The 21,337-nt window shown below is 40.8% G+C and overlaps 1 protein-coding gene across 1 annotated transcript in view; it reads left to right on the top strand.

Moving 5' to 3' along the window:
• FBXL17 (F-box and leucine rich repeat protein 17) overlaps positions 1-21,337 on the top strand; it is a 521,801-nt gene that overhangs the window by 146,763 nt on the left and 353,701 nt on the right. Inside the window, exon 5 of the mRNA XM_070792153.1 lies at positions 8,412-8,519. Within this exon, the coding sequence (XP_070648254.1) occupies positions 8,412-8,519 (108 nt within the window). The remainder of the gene's footprint in view (positions 1-8,411; positions 8,520-21,337) is intronic.

Below are 21,337 nucleotides of genomic sequence, written 5' to 3'. Positions count from 1 at the left end.
AGTGGACAGATGTGTATGTATACTAGAAAATGCCTTGTAAATATCATTGCTAAATACAACTATGACTGTTGGGTTTGGAGATTTCTCTTTAGATTTATTCCTTTCATTAATTAAAGGGTGAGCTGATGCAGAATAGACTAATTATTCTGTTTCATTTACATTACCCAAGTATTGAATTTCAGTAAAATAAAGTATTAGTTAAAGAAACATGGTCAGCAAATTGGGGGGAAATGGTTGAGTCATAGCTGACTTAGCATAGATCTTTTTAATAGGGACACGTATCTGTGCCGTTAATTCTGGACCAGTGTCTTTCCCTTTCACAATACTTTAATGCATAACTTATAAATCTCTTTTTATCAGCCAATCTGACTTCTCTAAACCCAGACTAACATTAAGCAAGACAGAATGAGCAAAAATCAGGCAAGGTCAAACAAGCAATCAAATAATCAGATTCTCATTGGCCGCTAATGGAATTTTAGAGTTTTAGAAAATGATTAGTTATGAATCTCAGTGCCCTTGTTGACAAAGGGTCAGTTTTTATAAAATTGTTGTAAATTTTTAATGAGATTTTTAAATTACCATGTTGGATTATTATCTCCATAAAACTATACATAGTTCATTTTTCATATTAAGTCTCACATGAACATTTTTCCTGGAATGATAAGGGTATTATGGCTCTGATTTTTAAAAGATCCTATCTTTTAGAGATATACTGAAATATTTACTGATAAATGTGATGTTTTAGAGGTGGATAGGGCTATTAATAAAACAAAGTTGACAATGAGCTAGTAATTATTGAAGGTAGATGATTGGTAAATGGAGGTTTATTTTATTGTTTTTTCTACTTTTTTATGTTTTTGAATTTTTTCATCATAAAATGTTAAAGGATTTTGCTGTCTTGTGCTTCTGATTTACCTAATGAATAGTTGAGTCATGCTGATTAACAGCCAGAGTTGTATTAGTTGTATTAGTAAGTATGAGTTCTTAAATAATCCTTGTTTTTTTCATGATTTATAAAAGCAATACATATTCTAGTCCTCTACTGAAATGATATTGGGCATATAATGATATCAGGCATACAATAACTTAAAGTATTTGAGAAGAATCTCATTTGTATAATTGAATATAATTTTTAGTCATACTTTTGACTTCTTTCCATGTGTTGTTGTTGTTTAGTTGCTAAGTTGTATACGGCTCTTTTGTGACCCCATGGACTGCAGCCTGCCAGACCCTCTGTCCATAGGATTTCCTGGGCAAGAATACTGGAGTGGGCTGCCATTTCCTCCAGGGGATCTTCCTGACCCAAGGATCAAACCTGCATCTCCCACATTGCCAAGTGGGTTCCTAATCACTAGCCCAACTTCCTTTGTGTACCGTGTAATTATTGCACATATATAGAAAGGAATAATTGGTAGGCTCCTGCAAGTGATTAAAGGAGGGGTCACACTTACAATAACTATTTCGCATTTACTCCTCTCACTGGATTGTCAGCTCCGTGAAGGTGGATTGTCTTGGTCGTGGTGTGTAGCGCAGCGCTTGAGCCGTGGTATTTACTCACTAAATGTTGTCTGACTGTAGTTTAAAAGAACACTATGTTTAAATAATGTTCTTTTAGATTTCTTTTTAAAAGTCACTAAAAATATGAAATTTTTATTACAGTAAGAGCATAGTGAAAAGGTCTTACTGAAATGATTCATAAGGCGAATCCGTACCAAGTACTTTGTCTCCATATTTAGCTATTTCCTTTTATATGGTCGGTATGAATCTCTTTTGTGTTTTTGTTATACTATTTAAAAGGAGGGTGCATTAATTGTAAGTGTTTTATAACCTGTGAAAAAATAGAATACAGAAAAGCAAAGGAGGTGAAAATGAAAAAGAAATTTTCATAGAGTTTGAAGACTCAACTAAATAAATGGAGAAATTTTATTGTATTTCATTTTAAAACTCCTGAAGTATCATGTATATTTGAAAGTGAAAGTCACTCAGTTGTGTCCGACTTTTTGTGACCCCATGGACTATACAGTCCATGGCATTCTCCAGGCCAGAATACTGGAGTTGGCAGCCTTTCCTTTCTCCAGGGGATCTTCTCAACCCAGGGATCGAACCCAGGTCTCCTGCATTGCAGGTGTTCTTTTCCAGCTGAGCCACAAGGGAAGCCCATGTATATTACTCGGTATCTAAATCAGATTCTTCACTTGGGACTTGAGTCATTATAGCGCCTCACATAGTACTTGTTCGTCCGTGGTCAGATGTGGATGCTTACTGACTGGCTCGGCCTAGTGCTGAAGGCGCCCCTTGCTGTAGTATACTGCTCTTCTCACAGGGCAGGACCCTGCTGTAGGCGTGACCCACTGGCAGCCTCCCTGAGGCCAGAATATCCCTTTAGTTGGTCCTCAGTTTACCTGATGGGCCTTGAAGGACAGCTTCCCTTTATCACCCTTCCCTTAGAGCCTTTAATGAACGGCACCATGCGGTAGGTGCGTGCAGGAGGCTGGAACTCAAGGGGACCTCATAGTTTCTTTAACCCATGTATGTCTCACGTTATCAATAAAATAGATTGCTTCCAAACCAAATCACAACCCTTCTGCCAGACATCCAACCCTCCATAGCGGTGGTTACTTCTTCAGACTTGGTTTCAGACCTGGATAGGGGATGGTGGGATGATGAACGAGGTGGAAGAACTAGGGAGGAGGCAGATTGTGCAGGGCCTTGTAGATTATAGGAGTTTGGATTTTATACTTCGAGTAATTGGTATCACTGGAGGATTGTGAATGGCAGACTGACACGATGTGATTTGTACATGTTGAAAGATCACTATGGCTCGATGGGTGGAGGATAGATTTGTGGAATCAAAAGTGGCAGAAGGATGTTCAGTGTGCAGGCTGCTGAAAATGCCCAGAAGGATGGCATGTCCTGGACCTTGGTGGTCTGTGGTGTCAGTATAGGTCAGCAAAGAGATAACCCCGTGACGCCACGTGTGCCCAGGACCATCTTCAGTGCTAGCACTTGGAAAGGCTGGTTAGTTGTTAGATTTAGTTGTGAGTTGTTTATGACTTGACTCCATAAGAATCTTTAAGACAACTTATTAGAAGTATGTATTTCCAAGTCTGAATTTGTAGGTTTGGGGTGAACTCTAGCGAAAACTTTTTTCTGAGTGAAGTTGTGAAATACTTTATATTATTTAATACATTCATGTAGGATTATATGGAACAATTCTTTAATGTCCCAAGTGTAAAAATGTACAAAGATTTCTTGACCTTTTTAGAATTAATGATATAAATTTCTTTCTTCTATTGATACGCTAGCATCATTCCCCAAATTTAATCTTTCAGCACAGATTACAAATCCCTTTTCATTGACTCAGTCTTATTCTGATAAAGATAGATCTCTCCACCCATGTTCTAAGGAAACTTTGTCTTAAAATAAGAAGAAGCTGCATCTCTTTGTTTAGAGTCCTGAAATTTAAGTAAAAGCTTTTCCCATCCATATTTTCTTAGTCTTTAATTTTAATCCTTTTTAGGTGAAAGTGCTTTCTTGGATTATCAGTTTCTACTTATGTGGTTTTATAATTCACCACCATTAACCCAGCTTCTTCATCACCTCTGAATTAGATAATCCCAACCCACTTTTGAGCTTCCCCAAAGGCTCAGCAGGCAAAGAATCCGCCTGCAATGCAGGAAACACAGGAGACATGGGTTCAGTCCCTGGGTTGGGAAGATCCCCTGGAGGAGGAAATGGTAACCCACTCCAATATTCTTGTCTGGAACACACCATGGACAGAGGAGCCTGAAGGGCTAATAGTCCATGGGGTCGCAAAGAGCTGGACTCAACTGAATGCACGCGCACACACACACACACATACACCCCACTTTTACGCTTCTTGTTTTGGGAGGATTCTTAGGATATACAGGAAACTATCATGGCATTTCAGCACATCTGTTCTATCCTTAGGAGATGAAAAAAGTAATCAAGGGTAGTGCTTCTCTCTAGAAAATTCTTTAAAAAATAGACCCATTGGGCCTTGATCCCTGCCACTCTACCTCTCTGGGGCCAGAGGGAGGGCCTTAAATTTGCTTTTGCATTTGAGTGGAAATTAGCACCACTAACTAAATGAATCACAGCCTAGTATATATAAGTTAAAGAACATGGATTCTAAAATCTGAAAGACCAAAGTTTAAAGCCTGCTTGGCCATCTGTTAGTGGTTTGATTTGGGAGAAGCCAATCTCTGATAGGCTTATTTTAGTCACCTGTAAAATGGGGCTAGGTCTACCCTGGAGGAGGGCATGGCAACCCGCTCCAGTATTCTTGCCTAGAGAATCCCACAGCCAGAGGAGGTCCATGGGGTCACAAAGAGTCCGGCATGACTGAAGTGTCTTAGCACTAAAATGGGGCTAATATTGCCTGTCAAGGGTATTATAGGGATCCCCTGTTACAGAGAGGACTTAGCTTGGCCCACAGTAAGGCCTTAGTAAATACAGCCATTTTATTTTCTATTCCCTCTTAAGCTACTTTGGCTACTGGTACCCAAACTTTGAGCTGTGTTCAGAGACTGAATCTCTAGATTCAGCAATTCAAAAATATTATGTAAACAATAATATAAATAATAATTTTATAACAGTAACTTTTCAAGCAAAATTAGTGACCCTGTGCTGCCCACCTTCTGCTTTTTCTCTTCCTTCTGGTTAGAATATGTTCGTCATGTATGGACATTTCTTCCATAGTGGCCATTACATCTGCATTTTCTAGGCCTTTTATTTCTGCCTCCCGGGGAGGGTTCTTCTTGTGCCCACATTTGCTTCATGAGAACCCACCTTCAAAGGATGTCTGGTTGAGTGCCGCTCAAGAGCTTTTGAGAACCAGTATCTTCCTTCTGCCTTTGCCTCTGTGTTTCTGGCTTCCGTTTGTTTGGGCTCCAGCAACTAGAGAGGGCCCCTTAGGATTCACAGTGGAGGCTCCACTGGAATCTTGGTGTGTCTGTGCTATTGAGGCTCTTCATGGCCCTTGTGACTCTGAAGGCACGGGGCATTCCTTGTCGCCAGTGCGTCTCCTATCGTAACACTAAATGCACTGCGTCTTCTCCACGCTGGTATCAGAATGTCAGTTGGCTCTTAGAGTGTCAGCTTAAGGAGATGGTCCTCTCTGTCTCTGTCTTGTGAAGAGGTGACACTGTTGAATCTGAGCTTCGTCTTCTCTTTTTCTCCATCACAGCTTTGACTAAAAGGTCAAAATCTGCTTTGCCAGCTGGTCTCATTCCCCGCTAATTTTCTGATACCACTTTCCAAATCCTGAGCCACGTTTCTCTTTGCATATGAATTCTTATTTACTGGCTGGTTTTATCACAGTCTGTGAGTAAGTATGATCCCTCAAAATCAAACCATTCCAGATGGTCTTTTCAACAAATAGGACAATTCATGTGCAAACAGAATGAACCTTTCACCTTGCTTCACACTGTTCACGAAAATTAACTCCAGGAGCACCATAGGCCTAAATGTTGGTTCTAAGACCACCATCAAGGAAATGAAAAGACAAAGCACAGAATGGAGGAAAAGATTTGTGAAACAGATACCTGATAAAGGATGTGTGTTCAAGTTATATAAAGAACTCTTGCAACTTAATAAGAAAACAACTCACATTTAAAAATGTCTAAAAAAATAAGCTTATCATATGACTCAGTAATTCCAATCCTAGATATTTATGCAAGAGGAATGAAACATATGTCCAAACAAAGACTTGTATGTGAACGATCACAGAAGCATATTTATCAAAGCCCCACACTGTAAACAAAATGTTTATAACTGGTGAGTGGATAAACAAAATGTAATATAGTTATACCATGCAAATCTACCCAGAAGTAAAACGAGCCAACTACTGATACAGGGAATAGCAAGGGGGAACCTCAAACAAACAAACAAGAGAAATTACTAGCGAGAGAAGCTAGACACAAAAGACTTTATTGTAGAATCCTATTTACCTGAAGTTTCTAGAAAAGGCAGCTGTAGATGTGTAAAACAGGTCAAGGGTCATCTCGGGGCAGGAGCGGTGACTGACTGCATGTGGGCATCAGGGAGAAAGGGACCTTTAGGGCGGTGTGATGGAGGCGTTCTGTGACTGGATCGTGGTGTTGGTTGCACAGTTGTGGTGAGGTCACAGAGCGCCCCTGTTCCCCAGGCACTCCCTCTAGCCTTATTCGGCTCTTGGGGCTCTGTTGCTGCAGGAGGCACCTCCAACCTCTCATTTGACTCCTTGAGCTAAAAGAGGAAGACCCACGAAGCCAGTTTTAATACTTTGTCTCTGAAAGCTCTAACACCTTGGACCTGAGCTTTCCTGTGTCCTTCATCCTTATCTGAATTCCTCTTCCCCCTTTTGAAGATGGATCTGGGAGAAGCCTGATGTCAGATTAGGCAGGATGTTGAACCAAATGGCGATAGGTGTTGAACCTGTTTCCCTCTCCTTCCCGCCACCCTCTGAGGTTTTTTTTTTTTAAATGGAAATTGGTTTTCACTGAAGCTTCAGGCAATTTCAGTGCCTTAAATATTCTTTCTTGACATAATGTTTTTAGAAAGCTGAGTGTCAGGAAGGCCCATTTTTAATTTATCAGTGGCACCCTTAGTCTTAACATGCTGAAGCACACTTTACTTTTGAGGGCAGAATTAATCTTTTATCAGATGTACCATGGACGCTGTTGGTTTGATTATTTTAGGAAAACGTTCTTGTGTTGTTTCAGAATTAATGCTACCCACATAACTTTATTTTCCAATATCTGTTCAGAATAGATAAGGGAGAGACAAAGTAAGAGTCACCCATATTAAAGTTAATGCAAAGTAGGTGTAAGTCACTGCTGTTTGAAAAACTAACAGTGTTGTTTAACTTGTTGATTTCATCTTGACTGAGGAAAGTGAAGCTGAAATTAACCCTATCATAGAGACTATCTGGACCTCCTTTTATATGCTACAACTTGTAGAATAGTGGAGAAAATCTTAGCACAATTATAAGAAGATGATTTTATATAAGGAAAGCTTTTGGAGGCTGGAGGAGACAAAAAGGAATTTCAGTCTGCCCTTTGTTTAAAGCAGGGCCATGCAGAAATGCCAAAAGCTGTCAATGTAACTTCTTTGCAGCTCTGGGGCTTCAAGTTTTCACATCCCTAAGAGTCACTTAGGGGCTTGTTAAAAATACAGATTCTTGGGTTACACCTCTTTTGACTCTGAGGTTTTAATAAATTCCTCACGGGATTCTAATATGTATCACATTAGTTAGGGTTCTTCAGAGAGTCAGAATTAGTATGAGGGGTGTGTGTGTGTGTGTGTGTGTGTAGAAGAGATTATTGTAAGGAATTGGTTCCTGTAACTCTGGAGGCTGAGTAATCCCCAAATCAGCGATCTGGAGACCAAGGAGAGCAGATGGTGTAGTTCTAGGCTGAGTCTAAACGCAGAGGAACCCGGAGAGCTGATGATATAAGTTCCAGTCCAAAGTTGAGTCTAAAGGTGGGAAACTGGTGGCTAAATGTGAAGGTAGGCAGAGAACGAGAGAAGGAGGGAGAGAGAAAGGGAGAGGGCAGATCCTCCTTTACTCCCCTTTTTGTCCCATTCCTTCATCGGACTGGATGTGACTGAGGTTGAGTGGTCACCTCGGGGAGGCAATCTATTTTATTCAGTTTGCTGTTTCAAATGTTAATCTTACCCAGAAACCTTCACGAACACACCCAGAATAATTTTTAATCAAACATTTGGGCATCTCATGGTGTAGTCAAGATGACATATAAATTTAACCATCATACCCTCCAAATCTGAGAAGTTTGAAGCAGTGAGGGGCAAAACCAGATTTCTTAGAAGAAACACTTGTAGGGAGAAACCTTATAAAGAGACTGTTGTTGCCGTTTAGGAAACAGTTGTACAATTTCAGTTATCAAATATGTCGGGACTGAGCAAAGCCGTAGTGACAGAAAGCTGCCAGGACTTGGAGGCAGGGTTGGAACTGGGGAACGGCTGCTGATGGCATGGGGCTCCTTTCTGGGCTGAGAAGCATGTTCTGGAGTTAGACGTTGGTGATGGTGGCACGACTTGTGAATCTGATACAGACCACTGGACTGCTCCCTTTGAAATGGTGAATTTCATAGCACGTGGAGTAAATGTCAGAATGCATACATGTCTATTGAGGGAGGCATGAAGAGGTGGAGGTGGATAATGTGACGTCTCTGAGACGTGAAGATGTAAACAAACATGGGCTGACAGAAGGGAATGTGGGGTTGAGGGCGGATTTAAAAAGCACAGGACGTCGTGCAGCGTGTCTATGGATTCAAACGGCCCACTGGAAAAGGAAACATTAACAATGCAAGGTAAGGCCGGGGGAGTTTGCAGTGGTGAAATCCTGCAGTGCTGTCCTAACTCTCTCTCTTCCCTGCTCTCCCCAGGTGACGGACCAGTCCGTGAAAGCGTTCGCTGAGCACTGTCCTGAGCTGCAGTACGTTGGCTTCATGGGTTGTTCGGTTACTTCTAAAGGAGTCATTCACCTAACCAAGGTAGGTTCCACGGCTACATCTCCTCGGTGTTTCCCAGCATCATTCATACCAATGCCCTCGCAGTGTTCCACATACTTGAATGAGGACTGGTCAGACCATAATAGAAGTGTAAGTAGTGTTTGGTATAATAAAAATCAGTTTAAGTCAACAATATAAAATCTATCCTTTCTGAAATGGGACATTCATTTAAACAAGAAGCTTGCTTTTTGGCATTTTTCCTTTGCTAATAACTGTGAATGTATACAGTAAAGAAACTGATATATATGACAAGAATTATTTAGATTTTAATGTTATGTATTGTTTTAGATACTTTAATGAAAGTTTTCACTGGTCATGTATCATTAGATCTTCTGAGTATTTGGCTTTTAAGAAGTGCATATGGTCAGTTCATATGATTAAGCTGAACATACATGGTGAAAAGAGAAGTGAATGTATGCCAAAATTTAACTTCATAGTTCAGAGAATTTCCTTATATACAAATATAGGAAGTCTCATATTTTAGCGATAATGAAAACATCAGTTCCTTTGTAATCTCTCACTTGTCACGCATCATCTGTGCTGTTTTTCAGAGTTCTATAATAATTATGAACTAATTCTTACATACATGTTTTAGAAAACTGGCTACTATAAAATTTACTTGTGTCTTATTCAAAATTTGTCATGTCTCTTCAAGCTTACAGTTTAGGGAAAAGAATTTACAGTTTCTTTCCTCCTAGTGAAAGTGAAAGTCGCTCAGTCATATCCAACTCTTTGAGACCCTATGGACTATACAGTCCATAGAATTCTCCAGGCCAGAAGACTGGAGTGGGTAGCCTTTCCCTCCTCCAGGGGATCTTCCCAACCCAGGGATCAAACCCAGGTCTCCTGCATTGCAGGTTGATTCTTTACCAGTTGAGCCACCAGAGGAGCCCAAGAATACTGGAGTGGGTAGCCTATCCCTTCTCCAGTGGATCTTCCTGGCCCAGGAATCGAACCGGGGTCTCCTGCATTGCAGGCGGATTCTTTACCAACTGAGCTACCAGGGAAGCCCTCTTTCCTCCTAGGAAAAGAGCAAATGTTTATAAATTACCTAGGACTGTGGCAATAAGGCCCAGAGGGTAGGAACCCAGGCTCTGTTGTCAGCTTGGGTTTGAATCTTGGTTCTGCCATTAATCAGCTGAGTGAACAAATTATTTTTCAGGGAATTAAATTGAACTAGTATATGCAAGATGCTTTCCTCAGTATCAGGACCATGGTAAGTGCTAGGTAAACTTTAGCTGCTGCTAAGTTGCTTCAGTTGTCTCTGACTCTGTGTGACCCCATAGACGGCAGCCCACCAGGCTCCCCTGTCCCTGGGATTCTCCAGGCAAGAACACTGGAGTGGGTTGCCATTTCTTTCTCCAATAAACTTTAGCTACTATTATTAAAATTAGTGGTGGCTCAGATGGTAAAGAATGTGCCTACATTGCAGGAGACCCAGGTTTGATCCCTGGGCTAGGAAGATCCCCTGGAGTAGGGAATGGCAACCCACTCCAGTATTTTTCCCTGGAGAATTTCATGGACAGAGGAGCCTGGCAGGCTACAGTCCATGGGGTTGCACAGAGTTGAAGACAACTGAGCGACCGGTACTTTCACTCTCCTTGAAAGAACTGGTGCTTGCGCGCGTGCTCGGTTGTGTCTGAGTGTGTGCCACCCGGTGCACTGCAGCCCGCCAGGCTCCCCTGTCCAGGGGTTCTCCAGGCGAGAATGCTGGAGTGGGTGGCTGTTCTCTTCTCCAGGGCATCTTCCCGACCCAGGGACCGAACCGACGTCTCCTGTGCGTCCTGCACTGGTCAGCAATTATTCACCACTGTGCCACCAGGGAAGCCCAAAGAAGTGCCACCATAACTAAACCGCTAGAAGTTTAGAGCAAACCTTGAGGGAGAAATCAAATCACTGTTTTATTCTAGTGCGTTTGAAGCAGTGCCTGTAATTATTCTGTGTCTTCCGTGACTGATGGGCTTTAATTGTATTTGGAGGATTAGAACCTAAAACTGGCAGAGAGCACAGGCACGTTATCCTCTATTACTGCTCCATCAGAACATCTTCGTGTAACCAAGACCATATGTAACCGTAATTTTTTATTCATCTTCTATAACCTTGGCCTGAACATTTTCGTAGATGAATGCTTTTCCCATCACATCATCTACTGCTGTTTATAGTGCAGAGTAGAAATGCCTTTGGATGAACAGATTGTGCACAACAAGTGTTATGATGACCATATGTGGGCTTTTTACGATCACTTGAAATTGTACTCATTAAAGACAAAACAAGACTTATTAGATCAGTAAGCGCTTCCCTGAACATTCTGAGATGGCCAAAAATTATGGTACACTGGTGCTTAAAAGATCAGAATTATTCTCTGTGACAAAGTAGCAGCGACAGCAGATGTCAGCTTCGGAAGGCTTAATTTGCTGCGAAGAGTATTCTGAAGATTGTACTCCGGAATTGGGAGTTTGGCCTGTCAGCGCTCGGAATCTACTGGATTCATATCAAAGCCGGTCCGCAGCGTTCTAGGCTCATCCCTGTGCTCAGCACAGTGTTTTGGTGAGAAGACCGGTCTGTGGCATGACATTGCTTAGTTCATGGATTCAGGTAACGGCAAGATAGCCTTTTAAACATACGTTACTTTGGCTAAACTAGTTTAGTTGTTTCAGCTTTTGAAAACCAAGGGTAGAACTCAAAGCTTTTTGTTAAATTCGTTCTGACAGTGTTTTTATACTAAGACATTATACAAAATGTAATTTACATTCACACAATGTTTGTAAATATATAAACGTTCCTAGAAAGTTGTGTTACCCTTATTGTCCTCACGGTGTATAGTTTTCAATATTTTTTTCTCAATATTTTATGTAATTTTTAAATAAATGATTAGAGGATGTGAAATGCAGAGTGTTATCAGGATAAATATATTTAATTTTATATGATTGAGAAAATCTCTCCAACTTCCTACTTTCCAGTCTGTGACTCTAAATTTGCTAAAGAGGCAAATGCCATGAAAGCTCCGTGCCTTAGTTTCCTCCTGTGAAGAGGCATGTCTGTAATAGAGGATCTATCTCTAGAGTTTCTTATAGCCAGACAAATCTCTGAATTTAAGAATTGTTGGCCTGGAAGGGACTCTGAGTGGCTGTCCTTGAATGCAAGGAATGTCAAGTCCTTACTAAGTTAGAAGGGAAAATTGGGGATTTGTGACATCTTAGATTGTTAAATCAAGGGCAAGAAGACAGAAGATTGATAACAAGAGAAAGAATATTGATATTCTATTACTGTGGTCTCGTGGACTTAATTTTACTTTGGTGCTCTCCGTCTTGTCTGAACTCTATTGATGACACACCCTTAGTCTTCAGATACGTTCTGTTAATATCAAGCAGTAATGGACTTCCTTCTAAGCTGCTATGACTATGTAGATGAGAGTCCAGAAATAGCTAACAGCGCACGCACACAGGTTGAGAAGGTAGTCAGCTTTCCTGGAGTGGGTTTGGAAGCGGGGATGAGAGCTTCTGAGGCTTCTGTTTTGCCTCTGAAGTTGAGAACATTAATGACGTGCCGTGTCCGGCAGAATTGCATCTCCTCCAACCCAGGACTTCTCTCAGGTGTTGGAAGCGTTTCCAGCTCATAGCACAGGGAAGGACAGCCCAGGCAAAGCCGAGCAGGCGACCTGAGTAGACACAGAACAGGAAGTCCAGGGAGACCGGGGTGGCCAGGGCTCAGGAGGACAGAGTACCAGAGCAGAGACAGCTGCATAGAAAACCCCGGAGATGAGTGTATGTTCTCCCGTGCTTATCTGGTCCTAATAACCCACGAGTAAAGAAATCCCAAGAGAAACAAGGAAGTAGTAATATTTTGAACTGACGGAGAATAAAGACAAAACACACCAGATTTAGTGGGATGCTGCTAAAGTACTCACTTTGGTTAAATAGCACCAAACACCTACATACGAAAAAAAGAAAGGTCTCAGGTCAACGGCCGTAGCTTCTACCTTGTGAAACTTGAGAAGAGTAAATTAAACTCAAAGTAAGCAGAGGGAAGGAAATAATAAACATCACAGCGGATATTAGTGAAATGGAAAACAAAAAGAAATATTAATGAAAGCACAAAGCTGGTTCTTTGATAAACTAGATAAATCTGTATTCAGACTAATAATAGAGAGAAGGAGACATTGCCAGTGCCATGACTCAGAGGGGCAGCATAACTGCAGAGTCTCCAGATATTAAAAGTGTAACAGGAACATCATGAGCATCTTCACGCCTCTAAATTCAACAAGTTAGATGAAATGGAAAATATATTTGAATGTCGTGAATTTCCGAAGCTCGCTCAAGAAGAAATATTCAGTAGATAACCTGGATACCTCTGTTACTTAAAGAAATTACTTTTGTTGTTAAAAACCTTCCCTCAGTGATACTCCCTGCCCAGAGTGCTTCACTGGTGAATTCCACCAAATATTTGTTATATTTCAAAACTTTTTCGGACCTCCCTGGTGGCTCAGACGGTGAAGAATCTGCCTGCAACCCAAGAGACCCAGGTTCGATCCCTGGGTCGGGAAGATCCCCTGGAGAAGGGAATGACTACCCACTCCAGTATTCTTGCCTTGGAGAATCCCATGGACAGAGGAGCGAGATACGTACTTGAGTGATTTACTATTGGAATGATATAGCATTAGGGCTTTGTATCAAAATATCATACAGCAGATGAAAAAATAGAAAAGTGGATAGGCCAATAAAGGAAACAAAAATGGCAAAATATAGATAATTGAGGTAAGTTATAGGACAAGAAGGTTCATTATGTTATTCTCATTACTTTTGTTTATCCTTGAAAATTTCCGTAATAATGAAGCTTTTAAGAGGTTAAAATTGATATTAATATAACATGATAAGTCGTATTATTCAATCACATACTTTTTAAGAACTCATAGTAACATGGAAAAAGCTCAGGATGATAATGAATACTCAAGTGCATTATATATAATATTAATTTAAAATCATTTGAACAAATAAGCCAATGGAGTCTGAAATATCAAAGTTGCATGTTATATAGTACATGTAGTTGGTGTGCAAACTTGAGGTCTGCTCTGAGTTCATGAGCTTCATGCCACTGATCCATTGTGAATTGACTTCAGTCACTTCGAATGATTTCAACCAACAGTCAGGAAGATGGTATTTTATTCATAAATGACTAAATACTCATTTAATGACTAGTCAATAAATGACTGTTAAAAAGATGAAGAATTTTTGAGAAAACTTCGTTTTTGTTTTATGCTATATAAAATTTATATTTGTCATACCTTAGGGATAGATGTTTTTCCTTTTTAGATTGTTGATATATTTTAAAGTTGTTAATTAATTAATGATATTAATTCTGATGCTGTGCATGCATGCTAAGTCACATCAGTCATGTCCGACTCTTTGTGACCCCATGGACTGTAGCCCTCCAGGCTCCTCTGTCCATGGGATTCTCCAAACAAGAATACAGGGGGGGTTTGCCATGCCCTCCTCCAGCGAATCTTCCTGACCCAGGAATTAAACCCATGTCTCTTATGTCTCCTGCACTGGCAAGGGGATTCTTTACCACTAGCACCAGCTGGGAAGCCTGTCTTAGATATTATTGTTGTTTCAGTTTTCAGTTTAGAAGCACGAACTGAATTCTTGGGATATGTCAGATATGGGTATGTTTGTTTGGTTTTGTTTTTAAGGAGAGGTGTTTTTTGGAAGGTAGCAGCTAAAAAAATTCAGATATTTTCTTGGACCATATCATATTTACAGAACTTTTTGTAAAACACATAGTTTAAAAGTGCTTATGGCTGAAAATATGAAATGTTTTCTAAAGAAAAACAAAATTGATTTTTTTTCAGTTAATTTAACGTAAGTAAGTGAAAGAATGTTCATCCATGCAGCTAACTCAATTCTCATCTTCCTTGTCATGTTTATTCAGAGACTAGAAATGAAAGATGAACTTTCTTGCTTTCTAAATTTCAAAACAACTGATCAGTTTAGAATGTCTTATTCTAAAGAAAGAACATATTATTTTGCTGCTTTTGGGGTGATATTGCTGTTAAGCTATAGATTATAATTTTGTTTGTTTCTGATTAATTTATAGGAACTTGAGTGGTATTTTGAGATGTGGAAAGTGTGTTCTTGAATTCATTTAGCTCTGAAATATTCCCTTCTGAGTAGACCAGTGATGACTCTGAAGAGGTGTTTGTAGGATGCTCTTGGTTTTTTTAGCTTTTGGGGAGTTAAGAGTTGAGCTAGAAAGCAAGTTTTGAGAATTTAGGCAATGATTCTCTAGGCCTGGTGTGATCCATTAATAGATTTTTTTTCTTAGAAGTTTACAAGGGACAGCAAGCCACTTATTGCTGTCATCAAAGCTAATGGTGTGACTGTTGATCGTAAGACTTTGGCATTTCACGTAATCTCTTACTCTCAGTTTTCTCATCTGTAAAATGAGGATAATAATAGCATCTACCTATCTCTTGGGCTGTAGAGGAAGGGTGTTTGGCACATACTAAAGCAGCATTTGAAAAATAATATAAAGAAGTAATTGTAAAAATGTTCATTATTATGTACAAAGTCTGCTTATAACTCTTTAGTCCTAATCCATTCATGTTCTTTTATAAAAATAAAAATGTAAAATGATTTTCATGAAAATAAATCTCAGTTAAAAGCTTTATGACCCTTCATTCTACCTGAGTGCCGATTCAGAATATTAAGATGAATAACTGTCTGCTCTTCATGAGTTTGTTTTCTCTCCTTTAACCCACTGAACAACTAAAATAATATTTTAAATCATCAAAAAATTCCTACCATAGCAATGCACTGAATCAGAGGAATATAGTATTGTACCTCATTTAAATTTTTTCTTATTGAAATAGAGTGGATTTACATTGTTGTGCTAATTTCCACTACACTGCAGAGTGATTCAGTTACACATACATGTGCGTTCTGCTTCAGCAATACCCTTGCACTGTGGTTCATCACCGCGCGTCGGGTCCCGTTCTCCGTGCTGTATGGCAGGGCCTTGTCGCTTGCCCGTTCTGCGTGTACTGCTGCGTCTCTGATTTCGCACTCCCAGTCCACCACCCCACCAGAGTCTATTCTCTGTGTCTGTGATTCGCTTTCTTTTTCATAAAAGCTCATTTGTGTCGTATTTTAGATTCTACATACGAGTGGTATCGGCTGATATTTGTCCTCATTTCTGACTCACTTCACGTGGTGTGGTGGTAATCTTTAGTTACATCCACGTTGTTGCAGTGGCAATATTTCACTCTTTTTTATAATATTCCATTGTGTGTGTGTGTTGCATACCTACGTGTGTATACGTATAGGGCTTCCCCAGTGGCTCAGTGGTGAAGAATCCACCCGCAGTGCAGAAGACACAGGAGAAGTAGGCTTGATCCCTGGGCTGGGAAGATCCCCGGAGGAGGGCATGGCAACCCACTCCAGCATTCTTGCGGGAGTATCCCCTGAACACAGGAGCCTGATGGGGTGTCGTCCATGGAGTCACAAAGAGTTGGACGCGACTGAAGTGACTGAGCGTGCACGCGCGTGTATGTGTATGCTGCGTCTTCTTTGTCCATTCACTTGTCATTGAACATTTTGGTTGTTTCTCTGTCTTGGTTATTGTGAATAGTGTTGCTATGAACATCGGGATGCATGTATCATTTTCAATTATATTGTTCTCTGGATATAGGCCCAGGAGTGGGATTGCTGGATCGTATGGTAGCTTCACTTTTTTGTTTTTAAGGGGCCTCTGTACTGTTTTCCATAGCGGTTGTGCTAATTTACATTCCCACCAGCAGTGTAGGGGGTCCTCTTTTCTCTCCACCCTCTGCAGCATTTGTTATTTGTAGACTTCTTAATGATGGCCATTCTGACTGGCGTAAGGTATGTTATACCTTACTGCTGTCACACAAATGAGTGACTTTGGTTTTTATTTTTCAAACTAGTGTAGGCAGTGTCTACATAAGCGGTAGCGTTTTATCACCTTTACTTTTTTCATTCTACTGAGCCAGTTATATCTGTTCAGTGAGGCTACTCTTTTTATATTTTACAACCCTATTACCCTCACTCTAGTTATAATGTCTGTCTGTGCTACATTTTCATTCCAGCAGCTGCCATAGCAGCATATATCAGTATGAGGCTAGTAAAATAATGAATGCATCTTTCAAATGACTCAGTTTGTGGAAGTCCTAACAAGTAAAATGAACGAATACATTTCTTTGTTGTATCTGTCCTTTGATAAAATGGTCTCTTCAGGCTTTAATGTAAATATATAAATATTAAATGAGGAAAGTTGGCTATCTGTCTTGAAAGGACCTTTCTTGGATCTTGGCTTTATACTTTATATGTCATTTCACCTTGCTCACGTGAGCCTCAGTTCACTCCTTGCGTTTTTATCACACACTTGTTGTTTATAAATACAGAGTACTTCTGTAGGCAAGGATTTCAACTTTACTTATCTGGTCTCTAACACATGAGGTCAGTCTTTATCCAGGAAAGATATTAGGAGATACTGCTCTCATGCTCTTTTTGACTTTCAGATTCATTCACACTGTGTAGTGACAGAAATTTTATTTAAGGATCAGTGTGAGTCTGCTTCATTCAGTCTTGTGGTTTATATATAAATACATAATGGTATCAGGCACAGATGGGGTCATGTCTCTAAGTCGACAGAACAGGCTGCCTGAATTAGAGAATGAGATCTGGGGCTTGGTAAGAATAAATTGTAATGAAACTTAAATGAGGAAATGTTCCACTGAGGGAAGAAAAGTGAGTGGATCTCATTTATTAATTAATTTTTATTGAAGTATAGTTAATTTACAATGTTGAGTTAGTTTCAGTTATACAGCAAAATGATTCATTTATCAATTATTAATTTAAAATAAACATGTATTGAAAATTACAGAGTCTGGTTAATTTAAAACATATTCAATTGATTAAAACATTGGGGGCAGGAGGAGAAGGGGACGACAGAGGATGAGATGGCTGGATGGCATCACTGACTCGATGGACGTGAGTCTGAGTGAACTCCAGGAGTTGGTGATGGACAGGGAGGCCTGGCGTGCTGCGATTCATGGGGTCGCAAAGAGTCAGACACGACTGAGCGACTGATCTGATGTGATCTGATATTTACTTAATAGTTTTGAGTTCCTTGGACTCAAGGAGATCACACCAGTTAATCCTAAGGGAAATCAGCCATGAATACTCACTGGAAGGACTGATGCTGAAGCTGAAGCTCCAGTACTTTGGCCACTTGATGTAAAGAGCAACTCACTGGCAAAGACCCTGATGCTGGGAAAGATTCAAGGCAAAAGCAGAAGGGGATGACAGAGGATGACATGGTTAGATGGCATCACTGACTCAATGGACATAATTTTGAGCAAACTCCAGGAGGTAGTGAAGTACAGGGAAGCCTGGTGTGCTGCAGTCCATGGGGTCGCAAAGGGTTGGACACAAATTAGTGACTGAAAAAAAAAGTTTTTGAACATTTATAAAATATTTAATGGTGTTTTATTGTCAACTAATTCAGCTATCTTATTTAAACACTGTTTCCAGTGCACCTGGGCAGCTCCTGTTAGCCACAGGGAAGTCCCTGCATATGTGCAATATTATATATTCACTTACACACAAACACACGCTGTGTCGATCATTAATTATAGAGAATCCAGATAATCATATTTTTCTTTACAATTTTGTTTATCATTGTGCAGTGTTAATAATGATGGCCTAAGGCTCTCCTGGATGCTGAGGGAAAGATAAATTATGTTGCATCTTTATTGAAGTCACCGTCTTTGAAAACAGGGAATTCATTTCCATGGTAACTCACTATTAGTCAAACATAGAAGGTGTGTGTTCAAAAATTTTAGCTTGGAACCGCAATATTTATTTGGGTCTACATAATATTACTCATTACTTCCCATAATAATTTTTGGAATAGAGTTTGTTTGCGAGCTCCTTCTTCTCTGGGCACACTGGCCCAGCAAGAGAGTCCAGTAGCGTCCATTGACAAAGGCAGTTGAGCTCCTCATATGTCTGCTCTCCAGCCCAGAGGTATCACAGGTGGTTACACAAAAGCTGTTGATCACAGTGTATCTGCAAAACTGTCAGGAGCATCGCCGCTTCCCTACTGTAGACTTCCTAACAATTGATTGTCTCCCAGTGGGATGATAGGCTATCCACATTTTTCTCCACGAAAAAAGCTGCCCACTGGAGCTTTCTCTGTTATATTCACTAGTGGAAATGCTTGGTTATTATGTTCGATCAGAGGTACTTTTCGACATGCAATTGGCTATCAATCTTGGATCTTTAAAAACGAAACAATATCCCTGTGCCTGAGGAAGCCGACAGCAGCTCCGGATACTTTTCCGCTTTCATCTGGCTCAGAGGAGAAAACAAAATCTGTGAGCACCCTGGGGTTCCCAGGCAAGGCGTGGGGCATACTCTGGGAGTTCCTCCTCCTTCTGGGCTATCACCATGAGCTCCCATTAGACTGACTGTTTCTTTTCATTTGGAAGCTGGCCCGCCTTTCTCCTTTCCCTCCTTCTGCTTCGAGCCGGTCCTAGGGCTGTTCGCCCTCCTATCCTCCCTTCTCTCCGAGCGTCTCTTCTGTGTCACAGGGGGCTTCTCTATGCAGGCTGCATTTAGTGGGAGGCAGGAAGGCTGAGGGAGGGAGTCCCTCTGGTGTTTCTTTCCCTCCTTCTCTGTCTCAGGTTGCGTTTCTGGCAACAGGCTTCATCTCCTCTGTGATTCCAGCCCTGGACAGACCTCCCGCAGCCCCAGCTTGCACTGGAAGACCAGGCATGTGGTTTTCATGAACACTGAGTCTTCTTTCTTGTCTCTCTAGCCTTGGGGTGCTCGTGGCGTCCTGCTGGTGGAAAATCTGTGGCTTACAGTAGCCTCTCTTCTCAGCTTCTACTTCATCAGAATAGCCTTTTTTTTAAATGAAATTCCCTTCAGCTAATAGGGATTTGTTTTCCTAGTAAGATACTAGAACTTTTCCTAGTAAGATACTAGAACGTATTACATGAGAGCACCTGTAAGAGAATAGAACTGATATTTATCTCCCCTCTAAGAATCTTGTAACAATGAGATCAAAGCACAAAGCAGAGAATTGCACACTGTATAACATTTAAATTAGACTTGACCTTTCCTTAGACTGGAGCTTCCCTCATATCTCAGTTGGTAAAGAATACACCTGCAATGCAGGAGACCCCGGTTCAGTTCCTGGGTTGGGAAGATCTGCTGGAGAAGGGATAGGCTACCCACTCCAGTATTCTTGGGCTTTTCAGGTGGTTCAGTTGGTAAAGAATCGCCCTGCAATGTGGGAGACCTGGGTTTGATCCCTGGGTTGGGAAGATCTCCTGCAGAAGGGAAAGGCTACCCACTCCAGTATTCTGGCCTGGAGAATTCCATGGACAGTCCATGGGGTTGCAAAGAGTCGGACACGACTGAGCGACTTTCACTTTCATTCCCTGGACTATCTGTAGCCATACTCTTGTCTTGGATCTAGATAAGCTAAAACTCGATAGATAGAAACAACTAGCTGTGTGACAGTTAGGAATAATGAAGCTACAGCTCTTGGTAATTCCCAAGAGTAGGATGGAAAGCCAGATGCTTACTTATAAAAATAGTTTTTATGCATGCTCCTTTTGCTTTGTGGGCATGCTCAGTTGTGGCTGACTCTCTGTGAGCCCGTGGACTGAAGCCCACCAGGCTCCTCTGTCCATGGGATTCTCCAGGCAGGACACTGGAGTGGGCTGCCTTTCCCTTCTCCAGGGGATCTTCCCAACCCAGGGATCCAACCCAGGTCTCCCGCATTGGCAGGGATGTTCTTTACCACTGAGCCACCTGGGAAGCCATGTTCCTGGAATGGGTGAAATTTAAATGTTTCTCAGTGCTGTAATGTGTGCCAATTCATAGAGGCAAATGCAAAGAGAAATATTTCACTAAGTAAGTTAATTGTTGTGAACTAGTTATTTGAGTTATTATTAGTTACCAGTTAATTAAAGTTATATATTGGATGGTTTTGACTGACAATTAAAAATAACCTATTACCATATCAGTTGTTGTCGTTTAGTTGCTCAGTCGTGTCCGACTCTTTGCGACCCCATGGACTGCAGCACGCCAGGCCTCCCTGTCCATCACCAACTCCCAGAGTTTACTCAGACTCATGTCCATCGAGTTGGTGATGCCATCCAATCATCTCATCCTCTGTCATCCCCTTCTCCTCCTGCCCTCAGTGTTTCCTAGCATCAGGGGCTTTTCAATAGAGTCAACTCTTTGCATCAGCTGGTCAAAGTATTTGAACTTCAGCTTCAGCATCAGTCCTTCCAGTGAATATTCCATATCAGTACTTCTGTTTATTTTTTAACTTTTAGATCTTGGTCATGCTTTTTGTTGATGTAAGAAAGTATAAGTGACCCAAATTGCATAATATTGAAGTAAATCATAAATTTTGAAGTTTAAATTTAGTGCTGTTTAAAATTTCATCTCAATTACCTTTTCAACTCAAAGATGGAAGAAAGTGGTTGAGAGAAGAGAATTAGTTCTTTGTATCAGAAGGTAGTGCTTTAATATATAAATCAAACATATAATTTATGTGCTTTATTTTTGAAAATTTTGCATTATCTAATAATAGTTTCATGTTCTGTGTGATCTAATATCAAGGAAAACCTTGTAAAGGCTTTTCTGAGTGCCATTTCTTACTGTTAACTGATATACCGGGCTTCCCTTGTGGCCCAGCTGGTAAAGAATCTGCCTGCCACGCGGGAGACCTGGGTTCGATCCCTGGGTTGGGAAGATCCC

The sequence above is a fragment of the Bos indicus genome, chromosome 7 (genome assembly GCF_029378745.1).
Source record: "Bos indicus isolate NIAB-ARS_2022 breed Sahiwal x Tharparkar chromosome 7, NIAB-ARS_B.indTharparkar_mat_pri_1.0, whole genome shotgun sequence".
In the NCBI taxonomy this organism is placed as follows: Eukaryota; Metazoa; Chordata; class Mammalia; order Artiodactyla; family Bovidae; genus Bos; species Bos indicus.
Note: the sequence above shows the minus strand (reverse complement) of the source record. Positions and strands in the feature narration are given on the sequence as shown.